Source organism: Giraffa tippelskirchi, chromosome 4 (assembly GCF_054371585.1).
Source record: "Giraffa tippelskirchi isolate mGirTip1 chromosome 4, T2T-mGirTip1v1.2.pri, whole genome shotgun sequence".
NCBI lineage: Eukaryota > Metazoa > Chordata > Mammalia > Artiodactyla > Giraffidae > Giraffa > Giraffa tippelskirchi.
In genome coordinates this window covers 85,488,658-85,508,903 of record NC_137278.1, presented here as the reverse complement: position 1 = coordinate 85,508,903, position 20,246 = coordinate 85,488,658, and the positions used below count along the sequence as shown (strand labels likewise).

At 37.1% G+C, this 20,246-nt stretch overlaps 1 protein-coding gene across 2 annotated transcripts; it reads right to left on the bottom strand.

The window, feature by feature from the left end:
- Positions 1-3,939: 3,939 nt before the first annotated feature.
- FAM98A (family with sequence similarity 98 member A) lies at positions 3,940-19,816 on the bottom strand. Of its 2 annotated transcripts, none has more exons than XM_081590215.1 (8): positions 19,689-19,816; positions 16,222-16,392; positions 14,016-14,188; positions 9,991-10,175; positions 8,885-8,965; positions 8,228-8,344; positions 5,830-5,997; positions 3,940-5,735 (listed from the first exon to the last, which is right to left on the bottom strand). In XM_081590215.1, the coding sequence occupies exons 3-8, from the start codon at positions 14,095-14,097 to the stop codon at positions 5,070-5,072; spliced, it is 1,299 nt and encodes a 432-aa protein (XP_081446341.1). In that variant the 5' UTR covers positions 14,098-14,188; positions 16,222-16,392; positions 19,689-19,816; the 3' UTR covers positions 3,940-5,069. The 2 variants fall into 2 exon arrangements, with proteins under 2 accessions (XP_081446341.1, XP_081446340.1); XM_081590214.1 differs by having other exon boundaries at positions 14,016-14,150; positions 16,244-16,392.
- Positions 19,817-20,246: the final 430 nt, after the last annotated feature.

The window sequence follows — 20,246 nt, the reverse complement described above, 5'->3', positions numbered from 1 at the left end:
CACAGGGTTGCAAAGAGTCGGACACAACTGAAGTGACTTAGCATACAGCACACACATACAAGATATTAAACTGTTATAGATCATCATCATTGTAAATAAGATTATAGAATAGTCCTTTCTCATCCCTTTAGGTTAGGGTTTACTTTCCACTTGATTCATTTGAAATTTTTATATAAATTTCTGATAACTGAAGGTTAGTTAGAACGAAACAAATTTCTCTGTAGTTTCACGTTAGTATAGTCAACTTGTGACTGGTCTTCTATACCACACAACTGGTCTGTACTGATCCTTCAATTAAAAGTGAAAAAATTATAAAAAAAAGAAAATACAGCACACACACACAAAAAACCTGTCACACTGAATTTCTTATTCTTACTCTAAACAAAAACTATCCTACAATTTTACCTCCTAATTATTTCCTGAATTTGTCATTTTGCTCTATTATGCTATATTAATTTAAGCTCTAAGCTCCTGATTCCAATCTTTGCCTCCCTCTTTAAATCGATTCTCTACTTCTTAGCCAGTGATTATTATATAGAATCCAAAACTGACCAGGCTACAAGCCTCAGCATACTAAGGCACATACATTAGGTTCAATTTACTTAGGAAAGTATACAGAGCCCTCCATAGCCTGACCCCTGCAACCTTTCCAACTTCTCCAGGCAATTTCCACCTCATATGAGCAATTCTGAACACTGTGCTAGCCTAGCACCCTGGTACAATGTTCAGTTTTTATTATGTTATGATACAATCATCTATTTCTGGCTCTGCCTCTGGACATTTCCCAAGGTAGGGACTTTCTGACCTTTGTGCTTCAAATACCCAACATGGTGCCTGAATAGAGCAGCACTCAAGTGTTTACTGAAGTGCAGGCCTCTCTTATTCAGGAAAGTATAGTAACTTAACAGGTACTGGTCATCTTCATAAACTTATCCCCTAAGCTTTTCCCTCAAATTCCTAGGAAATATGTTAAATTTCTTTTTTTCTCCATTTCCACCCTAGGCTTCTTCATTTACATTTAGTGGGCAGTGAATGATTTACTATGGAGGTTCTCATGCCAACTGTTAAGTTTATGCAACGTCTTTAGCAACACAATTTTGCAGGTGACTCAAAACACCCAAGGTGAAGGAGAGTTTCAACACTGACATACATACCTGCTTAAACATTGATCTGAACCCTTGGAACACATTAACCTAAACAAATGTGGATGTGTAGCACTGAGCAACACATAGCATTTCTAATGACTACCATCATGTTAGTGGAAAATGAGAGAAACAAGAAAAGTGGGAAAAGAGCTTTCTATAATATTAGATACCCTGTGATGAATGCATTTTTTAATTTAGGTAAACTGAATAGTCCTATTTTAAAAAAAATTTGAATCAAATACCATCCAGGTTACCTAAAGGGGGAGATGGGTAAGTAGTATACACACATTAAAAATCTATTTTCAAAATAGTGTAACACAGGCAAATAAAGTGTCCAAAATGGTAGGATGGGCACAACAAAAAAAATCTCAGTGTAAGAATGTAAATGACCTGGGCAGTGGAAAAACATCTAAATATGCAGTTTTGAATAGCACAGGTCCACTTAAATGTGGATTTTTTTTCCAATAAATACAGTACTATACAATCTGCAGCTGAATGCACAGTGCAGAGGGTCAGCAACCCTAACTCCCGCACTGTTCAAAGGTCAGCCGTACATAGAAACAAATTTAAATGCTTTCCCTCAGCATGAATTTATTTAACTCTATTCCAGTTGGATGTGTTGAGAAGGAAGAAATTTCCACCTCTACCCTCCTTGAGTTCTTGTGGACTAATAATCAAATTGACCTAAGACAGATTAGTAGGAGAAAAAGAAACCAATTTTAATTTCTGCATGCTAAGGTCTCACAGAAATAGAACCCAGCCAAAGAAAGCAGCTTTTATGTTTTAGATAAAAGAAAAAAAATTTTTTTGTGTGAGGAATTAACAGGACAAAGAAATTCAGGTTTTGGGCACTTAATTAGTGAAAACTCTAAACAGTTTGGGTTTGGGGTAGTAAATTAAAGAAGTAATAAGGTTGTTTATATGGGCTTCTCAACCTGAATTCCCTATCTTCCGCAATTAGGGTGTCCTTCTATCTTTAGGTGCATGGAGTATATGTTTCACATGAGAGACTTATTTCTTGCTTTCTGTGAGACAGAAAGGAGGGTCAGAGCGTCCCTCTTTCGTTGGCAGTTTCTTAATTTTAAAATAATCAATATGCCCTTGTGGTATACTTTTGGGGTAGCCAACAGACACTAGCTCTGTTTGGACCTAGAGCAAGAAATGGAAATGGTAGTGGCATATCTCTGGTAATTTTCACAGAAGATGTTGACATCCCGTTCTAGCTCCTGGTAGAGGTGGATACAAAACACCAACAAAAATGTACTGTCTGTCTCAGTCTATTAAGAAACAGTATTTTGAGATTCCCTGGCAGTCCAGCAGTTAAGGCTCAGCGCTTTCACTTACAGGGGGTGGGTTACATCCCTGGTTGGGGAACTAAGGTCCCACATGCTATGCAGTGTGGCCAAAAAATATATATATATTTTAAGATTTCACACGTCAAAAATTCCCTCCTAAAAATAGTTTCTCTAAGAAATTCCTACATTCCCTACACCAGTAAGTCATTATTTTCTACAAGTAAAGGTTAAGAATGTATGTAAAATCAACACTCTAAATAAACCTAAGAACTTTATTTTAATAAAACAAAACTAACTAGTGGTTTGAAATATCCTCTTTCTAGAGCACTAGAATATATGTCAAAGAAAAGAAACTAAAATACAATTCTTTTACAGATTTATAATATGAAAATAAAGTTCTGATATGAAGCAGAAAGTAGAGTGCATTGTCAAGAAATATATTGTTTTCTTATATGCTCACATATGAAAAGTAATCACATAAAAATGACATATGAAATGTAAGCTCTTAACCATAAAAATAAATCAAAATTCTATTTGTCAGAAGAATGAAACACCTTCATTAAGTACACTGTGGAGTCTGATGCTAGAAAACAGATTAAAGCAAACACTAATGTATGTGTTAATACATTCTAAGATACCATTTTAAGATATAAAACCTTGGCAATTTTATTTCTAATAGGAAATCCTATACATACTAAACATATTTAACAGCATAAAGCAAAGACAAACACTTAAAACTTTCAAGATAGAACTTAAAATCTTTAATGATAAATAAAAGTATGTTAAATTATCTTCAAATCTGAACACTTCAGAAAGGTAAATTCCAGTCGAAAAATCTAATAAACAGGTAAAATTAACAAAATGATCAAGGCTTTTAAAAATGGTTTTAGGAATCAAAAGAATGTGCTTATCTCAACAGCAAATAGAATATTTTTAATGCTAAGTTATGAGTTGATTCTTTACTCTAGAAAGCCCAATTTAGTAGGAAAAGGATATACTATTTCTTCTTACAAACATATATTTATATTTTGAATTCACTTCATTCAAAATGTCTCCCATCCTAAGAAGAATGGAGAAACAAACAAAAAAGCCCCCTAAAAGATCAGGGCCATTCAAGGATCTTTGCCTGACATACCGTGTAGCAACAGCTACACCTACTGGTCAGGAATGAGTAGTGACGTTATCCAGCTATAAAGCCATAGTAAAAGGTAAATTTGGAAATAGGTCTTTTTCAACTTACTTAGGGTAAGGTTTTATCTTTTACCACAAACTATGTTTCAAGGAAACACTTGAGAATCTTTGGGGAACAAAGGCCTTAGTTCATAAGCTTGAAGCAAGCGTCCAAAATCAGTTCAGTTCAGTTGCTCAGTCATGTCCGACTCTTTGCGACCCCATGGACTGCAGCACACCATGCTTCCCTGTCCATCACCAACTCCTGGCGCTTGCTCAAATTCATCAGTTTAAAAAAAGTGGCTAAAATAAAACTCAAACCAAAGAGAGAACATACAGATACTTTATTGCTCACCTTTCACACAAAGCACACCTCCAGCCATTTTCTTTCACAGCTTGACAATATTTACGTGTACAAAAACCCAGCAAGAAGCGTCATGTAGATTTCAGTAAAGGTGAGTGTCAAACATCAACTCAGCCAGGCTTTTGTTTTCTGCAGCAATAATAAAGGGCCTCCTGCTCTAAGCAAAAGTCTGTCCTCTTACTTGGTAGTGCATTTCTTTCATTACAAAAAGTCTCCTGCCCAAAGCAAACTAACTTGTATCTGCTGAGCCAGTGGTATTAACTCGTGCATAAAACAAATTTCAGTTTGCTGTTTCTTCTAGCAGATTTCAAGTAAAAATAAAGTTGAAAGAGGAACTTGTTTTGAATGGATGCAGGTCAGTTTGAATTGCTAAACTTAACTAAATGACTACATGTACTATAGGTTCACAACTTAGTCTGCTTTTATAATCTTTATGGATTTTGGCCATGTTCAAGGTTTTCAGAGTTGAGCATATGGTACAGTATTCTGTCAAAAGGATAAGGCTACTGAATGTGCTATCTGCAGAAGAGCTCATTTAATAGGAACTGACCTTAAAGTTCTATCATGAAGCAAATGTTGCATAACCTCTCTGAATAAAAAGCCAATCAGGGCAGAACTGTGCTTGGAAAATAGGCATTAGAATACTTTAAGGAAAACACATATAAATGGATTGTTAATATGAGGAAGGTTTCCTAGTTGTAAATCTAAAAAAATCTAGAAGAATTCTCATTTTTCAAAACTGCATATTGAAAACATGAAAACTACTTATTCAAGTAATTTCTTCAGAAAAATACGCATGTTCTGACTGTGGAATTAGTCTACTGGTCAGTTAAAGGCAGTTTTAATTACCTTTTAAGAAATTCTTCATACAAAGGAGAGATATTGTATGTGTTTCTCAAATAAACAGCACTATGTAAGTCCATTAAAAAAAAAAAAGGAACAGTATTGTATGAAGACCTACAAATGCTTATGCCAAGCAGGAATCTGCCTGTCACCGGTGGTCTCACATTAATTCAAAATCAATGCTGGATTCAGGATTCTGAAACTAAGTTTCTATTACTTGAGCTCTAGCAAAATGTAAGGTTCTATGTAGCCTCAACTAGTATAATGTCTTCCCTGCCCAAATCCAGAATGATTATACTGGTAACCTCCATGCTGGAAGTGCTGTTCAAATTGTCCCCCCTGATGATAATTCTGGCTCCCTCTTCCTCCCCAACCTCCTCCTTGGCCAGCGCGTCCACCTCGGCCTCCACGACCCCCTCTCCCTCCACGACCGCTGCCTCGATCACCATGATGCCCACCATCTTGGTATCTATTGTCCTGCTGATAGCCACCACCCTGGTATCCACTTCCTGTGTATGTAGATGTTTGGAAGCCACCATAACCACCGCCCTGATAGCCACCACTGTGGCCACCATGATAGCCACCGGACTGGAAACCCGAATCTCGATAACCGCCATCTTGGTAGCCACCCCCTCCTCCACTCCCTCCATCTGTCCAGCCTCCTTGATGCTTATTTCCTCTTCCTCCCCCTCGGCCACCATGGTCGTAGCCACCACGTCCACCTCTCCCTCCTCCTTGTTGTTCATGACCTCCTCGTCCTCCATATGAGGAATGTTCATAACCACCTCTCCCGCCTCCTCGTCCTCCTGCTGGTTGCTGGGGGCCATCTTGCCTTTTCTGCCATGGTGGCATCTCTGGGGGTGGAGGTTCGATTTCATTGGGCCTACCTCCTCTGTCAGGAACTCTGCCCATCAACACCTATGGGATAAGAAAGTTATTTTAAATTTTAAATTACTTTATTTAAAAACATAAATAAATGTGTTTGAAAGAAAATTAAAGGTAGTCTTATCACCTTATTGATGGCGCAGGCAGTCTTTTCTCTTATAGAGCCACTGCTCGTCCTTAAGATCTTTGACAAGTCTTGTCTTGCAGCCAACAGGTGGGCAACAGAAATAGTACTTTTAGGAGATAAGACTGAGCGTTTTGGCTGGTAAACCTTCGCCAATTTTTCTGTCTGACTCTGAAAGAAAGTGTTCAAAGACAAATGTCAGTTTTCAAGATGACACAGAAATACTGATACTAAACAAGTTAAATAAAGATTTTTGAAATGTTTGATGATAGTATTTACTAGGCTGCAAATGAGAGAAAAAGTTACATACTCACCACTGTTCCTATCTAGTGAGAACTGTCTTAGAGTATACCTGTCAGACCTGCTGATACAACAAGGAATGATAGAAGGGATAGAAGGGGGTATGGAGATAAAGGGGCTTCCCTTTAAGACTGTGGAACAAAAAGGTTTCCCATGCCATTGGTCTCAAATGCCTTCATTTTATCTGTATCTTATATTTAAATAGACAAAATGAAGGCATTTCTATTATAAAAAAGACTCTACTTTATAACCATTTAGTAGAAGTACATTTAATGTATTTGTAATATAAGATCACAAAAGATGAATGAACAAATGATATAAAGAGCAAGTTTACACAAGAGAAAATAAAGTTTCAATAAATATAAAACATGTTTTCCAGACAAGGATCAATAAATGCAAATTAAAGTAACCTAAATGTGGGGAAGCAACAACAAATTCTTACCTATTAAATTTTGGAAGCAACAGCTACAGCTACAATACACAGGAAAACAGCACAAGAACAAAACATAATTGCTCAGTCTGTTAGTTATGTGCAGGTACTCAAATATTGATGGTAAAAGTTTAAATTACATTATGTGAAAAGGTGTAAAAAGAGCTGTTTACTATGATTATATATGTAAAGAAGATAATGCTAAAAATGAAAACAGCTATCATGGTTAAGACAGTGGGATGATAAATGAGTCTGGGAAATGTTTCCTGAATGTCTTATATTTCATTCCCTTGTAGTCACTATTGTACCTACAGTAAGTGCTCAATCAATCTTTAGGTGAATAGAAACAAACAAGTTTGCGAAAATAGTTTCATATATGCTTCAAATAAAACTGATTTTATAATGCAATTTCAAAGTGAGATATAAATACATAAATTTCATTACATGAAACAAAAGTTCAAAGAGTAAACAGAAGCTCAGACATACTGCATCAGAACCCCAGAAGTAGAGTCCATTAATGGCAGTCTTAAGACCAGAACTGCAGTGTTAATACCTTGGGTCAATGCACATCCATCAATCATTACATGCTTTCAAGCTGAAATTTGCAAGTTTTTGTTTTTGAAGTACAGTATTATGCCAAGAGTGAAATGATTGTTATCATCAAAGATTTTTTAAGAAAGGACTGGTATTTCCTCAACAATAGGCCCAAAAGAGAACAATTTATTCCTTGTGTTACTACTGATTCACTGTGAGATCTCAGGCGAAACCTTCCATTCACTTGGGTCTCCATTTGTTTTTAGTTGCAAAATGAGGGGAGTTAAGACTGATCTCTAAGACCCTTTTCCAACACTAAGATATTGTAATTCAGTAAATATCTACTGCATCAATTTAGCAGCTAAATAGGACTATTCTATGGTTTAAAGATTTTAGGTGAAACTAACATTTATTGTATTAGGAAGATAATGGGAGAACTAAATAAAAACATTTTCTCAGTCAATTAAAGTTCAGAAAAAACCTACTTTTAAAAATGAATGCACCATTAAGGGAACTTCTAACATTTTGAATCAATCTCCACATAAATTCAAGAATTAGTTCTATTTCAGGGTTCTAAGAAGGTCAAATTAACCAACTGTGCCAATTAATTACCACTTACTGATAAAATAGTAGATATTTAATTAATACCCATTGGAATGACCAAGACCTTTACCTGGATTATCTTACTTAAGCTGAACTAAAACGAAGTCTTACTGGATTCTCCAATTCTCTATAAATGGGTCACAATATTTGGTCCTCCAAAAATCAGTATTTTTAATTTAATTAATCTTATTTAATTAGCAAGTTAAACTGTTAGCTTAAAGTACAGTAAACAAGTAATTTAAAATTTTATTATTTTTAGTAATTTTTAGATACTCTACATTTCTCTTACAAATGGATACTTCCAGTAGGGTTTACAACATATAGCTTTGCTGAAAAATATTGAAAAATTGAACAATAAATGTTTTCATTATTGCTGAATGGCTGAATTGCTACTCAGTAATTCACTAAAGAAAAACCCCTATGTGTATCTCCTATGTATTTCTCTTATAGTATACACTATGTCTAAGCTGTGTTAAGTATGTTTAAAGATCATGTCCAGAAATATTCTGCTCTTTTCAGTGATTTAATGTGTACCTTAGCTCTGTCAGACCAGCCAAAAGACTGGACAGTGACATCCAAACGTTTTATTAGCAGCTTTCTCCGAACTTCATATTCATTGGCCACAGCTTGGTTAATTGCTTCTATCTTTTCCTGAAACAAAATTAAAAAGACCAGTTAGAATTTAAATCTACTTGACCCCCTATTCCAAAAGGGGAGAAACTGTTTCATTCACAACAGAACGCCCAGCACTCAGTACAAAATGATTTAGGTTATATAATAAACAGAATAATAAGTTATAATAAACTAATGAAATGACAGGCATAATAACGTCATTTCAAAATAGAATAAAGAATATGTAAGTACAAAATTCTCATTTAGTTTTCCTATAACTCACTGTGTGGAGCTCAGCCCAGTGAAGCTTTTGGCTTGAAGGCAACCCATTTGGCAATTAGAAACATGCATCATACTGAACTTCAATTTAATCAGCTGTGTGAAATTTTTTACAAATTATGTAAGAAGTACTTCTAACGTTACATAAATAAAATTATTTTGGATAAATCTTAAGACTTACAAAAATGATTCTAAGGATGTCCACCTTATTAGAGAATATAACTTCAAAGCACAAACATAAATATCCTGAGACAGGTAGATGGCTCCTTACAAAGTTTACTCAGGATGCTCACTACTCACCCAGTGGGCCGGTCCCATTGGCTTCTTCAATAAAGGCTTTCCCACATGATTAGGTGGAACTTTTGCTAATGTTTCCTTTAACTGACACAAAAACATAAATGAATGAATAAACAAATCTAAAAGTAAAACACACATCCTCCTCATCTTCCCAACTCCCATCATATCCTGCCATCAAAAGAAGATTCCTGACAGAGGCAAAGGTGGAGGATGTTTTGAAATGTACAAGACCCACACGATAAAGACACTCACTTGACCCACTCCTCAGGTGTCTATGGAAGCATGAGTCCTTCACTGCACCTAGAACAGTGCCTAACAACAGTGGGCACTCAATATGTATTTGCTGAATGAATGAATGAACACACAGAAAAATATGGACTATGGATACACTGCTGCTCCCCGGTAGAGTTCAGCCAAATTTGTGCATCATGGCGTCCATCTATCCCACAAGGAAAATGTACCAATTCTTAGAGTCCAGCAGATATGCATATAGAGAATAACTTTTCTATAATAAGTATCATTCTCTTCTGTTCATTAATTTTTTAATTAAAATTGCTTGTTCCTAGTCAATTATATAAAGACTCTGTTGATAATATGTGGTATAAAAATAATTCTGACTTATTTTCATGTACTAGATTACATTAGCAGTTAACATAACTAGTTTGTCAAATGAAACATGTAAGACTTGAAGTGACTGGATTAAAATCCCAAAACATTTACATCCTTTTCTGTCCAGTCAATGGGGAGAATGGTGGTAACATTTAATGATAAAGACCTTAAAATTAATTGCATCGAAGTTCAATGATAAAATAACTTTTAAATGGACTTAAGTCCTAATTCTCTTTACATTATTTCTAGTTTATTTCAGTTTATAAATCAAGGTGCAAAGTTTCCTTTTTGAAAAAGAAACATGCTAGTATGTTAAAAATAATAGTAAAATATCAATTGTTCTTGAAGGTATCTAGGATTTAAAACGCAAAACTCATTTAGTAACAATCACTTAAAAATATGTACATTAGGTTCCCATTAAGAGAAATTAACTTGCTTCATTTCAAACAATTGTAGGACTATGCCTTTAATACACTACAATCTGGTACTAAAGGTCTTACTTTTTTTTCAATCCCGCTGAAGAATTGGAACATAGTTATATTGGCTGGAGGTTTGGACATTCCTAGAGCAATACATATGCCTTTCAACTCTTGAAAGACCTCACTACCGCCTCCTTCTTGAGCTTTTTTTGGAAGAGTATTCACACAGAGCATTCTGGCAGCTTCTAGTTCTGAGATGAGGTATGCTGAAGTAAACAAAATAAGATTTCAAAATGAGATACAGCTACAATTAATAGTCATAAGTCTGGAGTCACAACTCTATAGACCTAATGATACGTAATAAAGCTGCAAGAATGGATAAAAACAAGAAAGGAAAACAATTTTTTACCTGCATTATGTAACACATAAACTGGTTCTGTAATTCAGTATTTAACCAATATATGTTTAAAGCCTGATTTAAAAGCAAGCAATTATTTTTTGAAACCAAAAGATCAAGGTAGATCACATCGTAAAACCTGATTCTTGCATTTCACTATTAAGGAACCTTCAGAACATGGGTTGGCATCTGTTAACAAATTGGCAAAAGGTGGCAGGTGGCTAATTTTCAGCAAGTTAAAAAGGTTATATATCTATATCTATATCTATACTTTACTTCTCACAACTGATACACAGCAGTGATATAACTATCCTGCCCTCTTACCTTCCTACACTCAAGTAGTCTGTTTAAGACTGGAGTGAAACAGCATTTTTAAGTAGTCAAAGCTTCACTTACAAGAGAAGGGGGAAGGTACTAAATTTACAAACATCCCTTTTTCATGCATGGTCTCCAGTAGCCTAATGTCACCTTCTGGCAGGTCACACAATACCCTCTTTCATCTATATTCTTCTTCACATTCCCTTTCCTCCTACATTCCTCATTCTCACCCCATCCCCTGGTGGGGGGGAACCCCAAAACTTTCTAATCATTTCTGGGCAGAGTCCTTTCATATCAGTATCATTCCCTTGTTTGTTGACTTCAGCCAGGTATAATGAGGGCTGCAATCTACTTCAGGTAATTCAGTTGAAACTAAAAATATTCAATCTTATTCCTTTTACCTTCCAAAGGACATTTATATTTTTAGATGTTTAATAATCATTTGGATCTTAGGATTTCAGGTTATGTGACAAAGTGAGAACCTTCTGACAATATTAGGAAGAGAGCTGGAAAAAGACATTTTCTGGGCTCTTAAGCCCTACAGTAAGTATAAAAGAATGATCAGCTTGAATATCTCATTTCCTACACCCAAGGTGTAATGTGAGAAGTACAGGGGTCATAATTTTAGCAGACTGTTTCTGAAAAGCTGCCAAATCCTATTCTAGAATAAACATAGCTAAGTTTCCAGAAAGGTCATTCTAAATGGGTTTGGTAAAATCTTAACATGTTCTGTATAGCAAACTGCATGAGTTAAAAGATCAAAATAGTAAAACCCCACTGCTATGAAAATAATCAACTGTTTTTGCAAATAAGGTTTTATTGGAACATGGCCACACTCTAAAATTCATTTACATGTCATCTATGGCCACTTACATGCTACAACAGTGGAGTTAAGTAGTTGCCAGAGATTTTATGGCCCACAAAGCAGAAAATATTTACTATCTGGCCCTTTAAGAAAAAGTTTGCCAACCCTTGCTCTAGAAAATCATATATATGATTTAATAAATTGGTCTCTAAATTTGGGACAACAAAGCTCAGGCATTCACAAAATTAGTTTACTAACACAATTACCATCAAAAAGCAATAACTGTAACTGGTGTGTTCAAAATATCAGAAAAGGCACTGAGGATATATAAAACACAACAAAGATTATCTCTACTGACAATCTAATTAGAAATAAAGAATATATGCATACAAAGATATCAGACTTATTATATCTAAGGGAAATATTAATATCCTGACAACCACAAAGGCCAATGAACAGCTACAACAGTTCTTAACCTGACACATGAGAGTTTTTCAGCCACTATAGACTATTAGAGAATACACTATTCTGTTTTACTAACAATTCTAACGAGGTTGGTTCTTTTCCCCCCTCAGGACGCAATGTATTAAAAGATTCAATTCAATAAGGTAGGGTGCTGCAAGAAGCAAGTAAAATTATAGCACTGAGATGTGACAACTGATACTTGGAAAGATGAGAAATATTTATACAGAGTGAAAAGAGAATGAGTACATGTACATAAATGCATACTAGCATGAGAGAGGATACAAACCGGGGAATATTCAGAAAGAGGAAAGAGCAGAAGCAAAGATAAAGAGAAGGAAGGAAGCAGCGTGTATGCATGTATGAAGAATTCCAAAAGCAGAGTAAGCTTTAGTTGATTTAGTCATTTAGTTAAGGAGCAAACAGTTGTATATTCTTGAAGAGCTTTTGAGGTAATAGCACATTAAAATATAATGATGACCCCGAGTCCAAAATAATAATGTTCAGAACAGTCTGCTTAAGAAACAGGAAAGAGTTAAAGGCATTTTTATAAAATATTTATATTCCAAGTGGTTTTTTATAAGTATCAGGAACAAAAAGACCAAACTCTGAGTTCTCTGGAAGAATTAGCTAACTCAGGGTCCTTACTGAGCTTTCCACACAGCTGTTGTCTTCCTATGTAAGATAACATATTCTAAGTGCCAAATATCAGGTATTGGTAAGGATAAGCAGTGCTACAAAGGAAGATTCAGTGAGTATACTGTGGCTGAGCCAGTTATTAAAATTACACAATCTGAAGGATAATGAATGCATGTATAAGAACTACATGCCAGCAATATCAGTATCTAAAGCAATATCTAATGATATGCACCCATCCCCCACCCCTATACCCACCCAGTAACAATCATTTGACAAAGGGGAAGTTAAAGTGATTTTAGAATACCCTCGTTTCTAAGTATAACGGCTATGAACACATGCTTTTTTAAAAACTAAACATTCAAAATTGGAGTTGCATCATTTTTCAGAAGCCATAGTTAAGTTGTAAAGACAAACATTTGAAAGATGCTCTGAAATGTGTTTGTCATAATAAGAACTATAATATTCACTTGCTAAGTCTTGCTTGCTAAGTCGCTTCAGTCGTGTCCGACTCTGTGCGACCCCATAGACGGCAGCTCACCAGGCTCCGCCGTCCCTAGGATTCTCCAGGCAAGAATACTGGAGTGGGTTGCCATTTCCTTCTCCAGCGCATGAAAGGGAAAAGTGAAAGTGAAGTCGCTCAGTCGTGTCCGACTCTTAGCGACCCCATGGACTATAGCCTACCAGGCTCCTCCATCCATGGGATTTTCCAGGCAAGAGTACTGGAGTGGGGTGCCATTGCCTTCTCTTAATATTCACTTAACCAAAGCTTAATCTAAATGTGTCTCAGAATGCTACAAAAATTCTGAGTTTAAGATGACTGGTGGTTATTTATTGGAGAGTTTACATAAGGCAACAAAATTTGAGTCTACTTACTGTTTCTCAGGGTGAAAAGAAAAATAGTAGTTAGTATATTAAAAAAAATAACATAGAAGGAAATAACTTTTCATAAAAATTTACTTCCCAAATGATAAGTACAGGAACAATCCAACAATCCAAATAGTATTCTAGAAATGCTTACATTGTAATTTGACATCTTTACAAACAAAATTGAAATCCACAAATAATTACCCAGCCACAAAGAAATAACAACACAAAATACTTTAAATAATTACATTTTCCATTTACTGTGCCTAGAATGGTTACTGTCCACAAATTAAAAAAAACAATCTTCATTATTCCCATAGTATCTTCCTAGTTGATTTTAGTGTGCTTCTGGTCTAGAACACTGATGTTTGGATGATGAAACAACCGGATAACCCTCTAGCACTACTTTTGGTCATGTTAGGTGAAGCACAGCAGGCTGAGCACCACACCGAATTTAAACTGTAAAAGAGCAGCAATTACAAAAGGACACTGCCACCAGTGCATGAACCCACCACTAGCTTCTCAGTTAGAAATTTTAAACAAAGTTTTCTTTAAACCTGTTTTATTAGTCATGGGAGACATAAACAGAAAACAGCTACATTCTAGTAGCCATGAACTTACTGAGCAAAAGGAGGCAGTTCTTCTGAATGAGAAGGCGCTTGGTCACATCCCCAGATGTCAGTGAAAGATATGGACAGTTCATCTCCCCTAGTAGCCCACTCACCTCAAGCTGGAATTCTTCAGCTTCACTTGGGCCTTTTAAGAATTAAAATAATCTTATTTAACAAAAATTACTGTTTTCCCCATTGGCATAGTAATTATGTATAAATTGAAAATTTTAATAGTATTTTCCTAACACAAATTCATTTCTCTTCTAATCCAGCCTTTCTCACACCACTGCCTATTTGCTTTCTTAAACAATTTTCATTAGGTTATTACCTTTAATGGATTCCTAAGTTCCACCTCATCCAATCTAATTTTTTCTGTTTGCCTTTAAAGATTCTTCATAGCCTCTCTGCTTGCCCTTTCCAGTATATTGGTAGGAGTAGTTCCTATTACTTGTATATAGTTGTTACCTACAACCTCCAGGAATTTTCCCTCTAGTTGTGCCAGGCTGGACTCCTCACCATCCTGGAAATGGTCAGTCTCATTTCTACCTTCGTGTCCTAACTTAAGTGACTCTCTGTGATTGATATGCCCTTTACCCTCTCCTCCTCTATTAAATCCCACATATCCATCAAAGTCCAGTAGTCTTGCTCCTTGATGAAACCTTCCCCAAAGCCTGCTACACTCACCGAGTCTCTTTCCCTGTGAACCACAAAGTGAACTATTTAACTACTGTTCTAACCTCCATTTGTTTCAGTTGTGTCTAAAATTCCCATTTGAAGATGGTGAACATGATTTGTATTTCTGTATTCTCATAACATGTCAGATACAGCGTTTACTGGGTGAACCAAGAAAAAGCAATGCTCCTCTTACTGTTTTGATAGTCCTCTATCCAGTATTGCAAAGGGGTAAAATCTAACTAATACACTTTGAGAGAGTCACTTGATTTGACTCCATTTTCTCACCTATAAAATGGGAAGAATGCATTATCAGTGTTTTGCAAGCTGTGTTCTGTGAACTCTAGAGTTTCAAAGAACTCTGTTAGAGGCAGCTGGAGAAGAGACAGCTGTGCTCAAAGCACCCCCTCTCAACTTCAACTACAACACCATGCTTTTACCTGTTTTATATTGACTTCTATATGTTTTCATCTGAACAACAGGGCTCCTGGTTATAAACAGTTACCGTCAGTATTAAGTGTTTCCAAAGGCACCCACAGTCTCTGAAATGTCAGGTAAACAGGCAATGTAAAGAACACTGGCTCCCAAACCTGACTGCTGGGGACTGAAGCCTGCCTGTATCACTTACTGGTTGTGTGACCTCAGGCAAGGGACTTAAACTTTGTGCTTCCTTGTTTGATGTATAAAAGGAGGAACAAAAGCAGCCTGGTAGGGTTGCCCTGTGGTTTAAATGAGTTAATACTTGTAAAGTGCTTAGAATATGGCTAGTGCTCGGTAAGTGTAAGCTGTTGCTACTACTTTTACACTATACTCTCCTTAATAATTACAGTTGGATCCAACCAACTATACACATTAAATATACTAAATACGTTAAGAGTAAGCTCTTCGAAATGGGATTCCGTAGGGGGGGATTATGTGTATAGTTTTCCACAAGGGTGAGTTAGCAAATTTTTCTTTGTTTCCTACTATGGGTTTACCTATGATAGGAGGGAACCAGATTGTGGAGTGTCAGGTTCCAAGCTTTTGATTCTTTCACAGCATCAAAACTAGTGCTAAAGCAGTAACAAAACTGGCAAATATCAAACAGCTCTCCACACCATAAATCTGATGATGATGGATCTGGTTGTGATGCACCTAGTGATACATTCCTGTGATACAGACAGTTCCTTAATAAAGTGTTTTTTCTTCCCATGTTTAACAGAATGCATTTACATGTTATATATACTTCTGGAATTTGGTAGTCCTCAGAGAAAACACCTCAATTTCTAGTTTTGGCCAACAATTTAAGATCTTACAATTTTTGCAAAGAATGAAAAGTTCATATATACTCTGTCTCCATTTTTTTGTATCTCAGTAAAAGGGTCTTTTCAATTTCCACAAACAGCTGTATGACTACATTCTGGTTTTTCAAATTCAGAATCACCTTATCTATAAAAACAATGGAGGGGAAAAAAAGCATTCTGTTTCCTTATGAATTTTTGAAATTTCAGCTGTAATACTGATAATGTTCACCCAAAATACAAACTTCATTTTTATATTTGCACCTAAAACTGAATGTTTACTTACTGTTAGTTGCTTGCACATTTTCCTCTAGTTTACAGAGCACTCTTAATTCAGACACCAACCAAGCACAGAGTTTGGTAAACTCAGGGGAACTGGCTCCAGCAGTGACGGCCTGAGACAGAGCGCCATCTTCTAACAATGGACCCTTGTAACTGGTGAGTAAGAAATTACACTTCAGAAGAACAGAAAATCACATCTAATATGTTACAAATACAATATATTCACATTTTATTTGTTTAATTAAACAATGATTTAATAAAGCTACAATGACCAATCTCTAAACTTGCATATATAAATAAACCATTAAAAAAACAAGCTAATCCCTTCAAAATATGTGAATACTGAATAGACTCACATGTACTAGTAAATTATGTCAACCTCTGTACATTTACCAAGAGCTCACTGTACAAAGGTTTGCCTTCTCACTTTAATTGAATTAGCATTAAAACTAGATTATAAGTGATAAATTATACTATAGTCTGGGCTTCCCTGGTGCTCAGTGGTAAAGAATCCATCTACAAGGCAGAAGACACAGGTTTGATCCCTGGGTAGGGAAGATCCCCTGGAGAAGGGCATGGCAACCTACTCCAATATTCTTGCCTGGAGAATCCCACAGACAGAGGGGCCTGGTGGACTAAAGTCCATAGGGCTGCAAAGAGTCTGACACAACTGAAGTGACTGAACATGCACACATGCATGCTACAGTTTACTATTTGAGAAATAAAACTTAGATTGTCTTTTCTAGAAGATATTCCAGAAATTAATTAGAGGTTTTAATGATTTTCTTTAAAAGCAAAAACTTGCCAATTATTATATCCTTCTTCTATATTTAATGATAGTTAAAATTTGTAAGACATACTAGTACCAGAGAAATGTCAAGATTAATTTAATAATTGCTGGCAAGTTGATGTTTGGGTGAACTGGTGCAAATGAATCCCAATCCTTTGTAAGGGATTCAAATGTAATTTTTAAAAATTATTAAATGTTTCAATATTCATAAAAGACAATAGTAACAATAGACCTCAATAGCTAGAATTAAGTATTTTGTCATTCTCAAAGTCATCTTAAAATATACATTCTTCAGAAGGTTCTTTTATCTTTTAAATGTTATACTGATAAATACTTATGAAATATGCTCAAGGTAATTCGATATTTAGAGGTACAGAAATGCCAGAGAAATAACGTTCAGTTCTTTTAAAAATATAACTATATGCTTACCTATTTAATGGGACAGAAGAAACCTCACACAAAAAAATGAGGTTATATATAGTATAGTCTGGCCTCTAGATTTAAAATCAAATTATTATTAGACAGTGAAATTAAAAAAAATACAGGCCTAGAAACTTCTCCTCCTGTTACACATTTAAACTTTATTAATTTTTTCCTGCAAGTAATTACTGAATTCCTACTGTGTACCAGGCTAAAAATAAATGATGGTCATTTATTTCTAATTGTTGTTGTTTTTCACTCACTCAGTCATGTCCGACTTTTTGTGATCCATGTATTACAGCACACCAGGCTTCCCTGTCCTTCACTATCTCCCAGTGTTTGCTCAAACTCATGTCCACGGAGTTGGTGATGCCATCCAACCATCTCATCCTCCATCACCTACTTCTCCTGCCCTCAATCTTTCACAGCAAATCCTTGAAAAGTACATGTCATTTAATTAAGGCTAAATTTTAATGGCTGAATGCCACCAAACTAGACAGTTATATTTTAAAATTTATAGTCAAAGTTTCAGAGTATCCCACAGTTAACATTAAAACCCATCTCCATGATTTATTTAACTAATTATTATAGCAACAATAACTTTTATAGTACCCAAGAGAAGAAAAACATAGTTAACAGAGAATAAAAGAACAATAATGGGAAGAAGTGGCATCAATCACTTAATTAAGGGACCTCTATCCATGCAGAGTGACTATATTTAAATAAGGTTTACCTCCATCCTCTCTCTACTTCTCCTTCATCACTAATCTTAAGTGTTCTTCCAGGAAGCTTAGGACTTGTTTTCTTTTCCAGTTTTCCTTCCCCATTTCCTCTCCTTTTCCTGGTTCTCCTCAGTTCTCTTCACAGCTGTTTTCACAGTGTGAACTTCTCTTCTACCTCACTCTCTGCCCTCAAGTGCTCAGACCAACACTGTCAACAGAACAAATGTTCCTCAAAAATGTTTACTGAATGGTTTCATGTCTGAAATCTAGCAGTTTAAAGTTTGAGAGATCCACCAAAAAGACCATTTCACTGAGTGTGACTTTTCCATAGGCCCTCATCAAAGAAATAAGCCACCTAAAGCCTGGAATATTCATGAAAATTCAGAGCAAGTTCCAAAGAAAAGGACAATGACAATTGACGTTGACAAAAAAAGATGATAAGCACTACCATTTCCTTTCCTAAAAATCCCTGCCAGGACAAGTTACTTAAACAGGCAGACTTTGGGAAACCTCACGGTACCCGTTCCTAAATAAGAAAGGTTTTCCACAGAAAGGTAAAAACTAGGGGAAGGTTTTAGTAACAGACTTGTTACTTTATAAATATAGTTACCTAAATCTGTTTTTCTTTTCTTTCCTTTTTTTTGGGGGGGGAATATCATATCTATAAGCAAATATTTAATCATACAGTTTGTTTCTGGAACCACATTTAGCCCAAGAAATTCTAAGTTCTCAAGTTTTAACTGAGCACCCTGAACTGGGTGACCCAGTGAGATAAGAAGCCCTATTTCCAGCTTCTAGATACTAATGAATTATGGTTCGATAACTGTCAGGGAGAGACAAAATGCACAACAAATACACAGAGACTTGGTGGGTGAAGATGCCCCTAAGGGAAAGGGCTAATTGGGGTTCAATGAAGGAGTGTCAGAGTCAAGGGAAACTCCCCATGGTTCCCATGAAGGTGGGCGACAGGTTAGGTGCACAAGTGAGCTGGCAGGAGGAACGCATGCAGCGCACAGACTTGTGGCTGAGCGAAGCCTGGGTGCATGCAGACATGACTGGGCAAAGGAGATTTTTTTTGAGAGAACTGGGGTGGTGTAGGAGTAGGGGCTCAAGACAGGAGCAGGAAGTTTGGAGGACAAGTAGGAAAACAGAAAATCAACTTTGGCAACCTCCAGAGTGAGGGGGTAGGGCAGGAAGATAGGGAGCGAGGAAAGGAGCTCAGGGAGGGTGGTGGCGAGAGCCAGAACCCAGACAATGACACGCGTGACTGACAAACGCTGCGGGTAACTCGGCTGCAGGGTGCACAGGGCAGGCCTAGGGGCGTCGCAGCTGGAAGAACCCGACACGACAGGGCAGGCAGTGGACGTGGTATTGGGGTCCCGGAGCTACAGGGAGGCGACAGCCAGCAGCCACGGGATGCGGCGCGGAGAGGCAGGTGTCTCTGACTGGGGCGGGGAAGGAGTTCCCGAGAGGTCTGTAGTGTGGGGTTTGAGAGACCGGCGCCCTGGCAGTCTTACCCGAGATCTTCCAACGACTCCAAGATGTCAGTCTCCATGAGGTCACACTCCATGCTACTGTGGTATTCAAATTTCCGAGTCGTCAGGCTCCCCTCTTCGCCGGCAACGCGTACACTCGCGCATGCGCTGCCTCTCCGGAACCTCCAAGTCAACAGCTGGCGCCTCAACCCCTGCACTGCGCATGTCTGGAGCGTGCGCAAGAAACTTGGTTCCGCCTGTAGCCCTGCCCCGGCCGGCTAAAGGCTGGCCAGGCGACACCTTTCGCACATGCGTATTGCTGAATAGTGAAGCCGGCGGCCCCAAAAAGGGCAGGAAGTCTGGCTGCGTGGCAGCTGGGCGTGGGGATTTAGGCGAGGCGGGGAGCGCGCTAACTTTTTCTAATTGGTGTACGCATGTGCGAGTCATGGGGCGAGGCAGGTGGGGGAGGATCGTCGGTGGTGGGGGTCCCAAGACCTGGGTGAGTGCTGGCTGAGAATGAGTCTCTGGATCTCAAACAGTCACCAGAGTGGACGTCTGCAGCCAGCTGGCGTTTTGTAGCTTTAGCTGTGGGTCCTCCGT